The 1,537-nt window shown below is 54.4% G+C and overlaps 1 protein-coding gene across 1 annotated transcript in view; it reads left to right on the plus strand.

The window, feature by feature from the left end:
• Window positions 1-1,242, plus strand: part of RETREG1 (reticulophagy regulator 1) — a 128,335-nt gene extending 127,093 nt beyond the window's left edge. Inside the window, exon 11 of the mRNA XM_013008511.2 lies at window positions 966-1,242. Coding sequence (XP_012863965.2) covers window positions 966-1,093 — 128 coding nt within the window. The 3' untranslated portion in view covers window positions 1,094-1,242. The remainder of the gene's footprint in view (window positions 1-965) is intronic.
• Window positions 1,243-1,537: the final 295 nt, after the last annotated feature.

Consider the following 1,537-nt stretch of genomic DNA (forward strand, 5'->3'; position numbering starts at 1 on the left):
ATCACCACTGTGCCATCAGGGCTCCTTGAAGCCTCTCCAGGGACACAGAACATCTTGGCTCAGGAGTGACACATTCCCAAACTCTATCTTCTTGGCACAGTGACTTCCTCACCCGCGCCAGTCATCATTAGTGTATCGGAAGAGATGATCACAGACTTGGCCATTTCATAATCCTCAGAGGTTGAAGCTATCCAGGCAGGCTGCATGGAGGAATGGAGTAGGGCCCTAGAGGTTAATGACATGAGCTGTGATGTCACCCGTGACTTCTCTGGAGTCCCGAGAGGCACTTAGGTGATCTGGCTCCAAGTACACCTGTAGGACAGAGGAGCGCCGCTCCGGGGCTTTCCATGGCTGGGATCTTTGCAGACACAGGTGGCCACATCTTCCTCCCAGGGAGCAGCTTTCAGTTAGCAGCTGAGTGCCTGACCGCTGCGCCACCAGGGCTCCTGACTGACCTGATAATCATGAGTCGTTGCATCCATCTCTGTAAGCCCTGCTGTCTCCTTTAGAACTAAGTAGTGAGGTTACTGATGGGGCCTCGCTGAGAAGGTTAAGATCTGAGTGTCACGTCGCCCACAAGTTCCGCGAGGGTGGCATGATGGACCAGGCAGATTGTAGGTCCATATTCGTGATTTTTCAAGGAGACATCTTGAATTAGCAGAGATGGGGCTCCTCCTCCTGTCAGAAAGAGCGCCTGACGTGATAACTGGCATGTGCCCCCTTAGATCAGTGGTGCGCCGCCTCTTCACGTTGATGAAAGCTAAAGGCACAAGTTCCTGGTTGCTGGGTTTACAGAGCAGGCTGGCCTTTGGGTGCAGATGCGTGTTCACAGGCCACAAAACCCACTGCTTGTCAGCTCCTGGTTTAGGTGGAAGCACCCAGTGAGCCCCACGTGATATGGGGCTCTTTGGCAAAGATGTGGGTCCCGTGTGACAATGCGTATTTCTTGTTGCCCTTCTACCCAGGTGCAGCCCTCATGCGAGAGCGGGACATGCAGTATGTCCAGAGGATGAAGTCCAAGTGGATGCTGAAGACGGGCATGAAGAACAATGCCACCAAGCAGATGCATTTCAGGGCCCAAGTGAGATTCTGAGTGTGGGCACAGGGTGAGGGACGCCCTCCTGGGCAGGCAGCCCCTGGTCTGGGCGCCCGTGGAGGCAGCTGGGGGAGGGAAACCCCTTTGTGCTGCTATTTCTCCCAGCCTCCACCTGGTCTGACCACATAATAAAAGTCAGAATCACACCAGTTTTCCAGTGTCTGTTTCTATAAAGTGAGTGAGCAGTGGATTCTGGGACTTAATGGAATGTCTTCTCTGAAGCTTCCAAATGGAAGCCCCCTCACATAGGCACATCCAGTTCCGTGCTTCCAGCTGCCACGGGGCGTTCTCTGGTTCGCGTCCTCCACTGCTGTCTCTTTTCCAGGTGCTCCTGGGCTGGTCTCCTTCCACATGGCTGACCTGGTGCAGCACTGGTGGTGGCACCTCCTCCGTATGGACACCTGTAGAACCCTCTTTTGTTCAGCCTTGGTGCCTGGCAAT

The sequence above is a fragment of the Echinops telfairi genome, unplaced genomic scaffold, assembly GCF_000313985.2.
Source record: "Echinops telfairi isolate 266 unplaced genomic scaffold, ASM31398v2 ScPeMD7_7469;HRSCAF=8507_1, whole genome shotgun sequence".
NCBI classification, from domain to species: domain Eukaryota; kingdom Metazoa; phylum Chordata; class Mammalia; order Afrosoricida; family Tenrecidae; genus Echinops; species Echinops telfairi.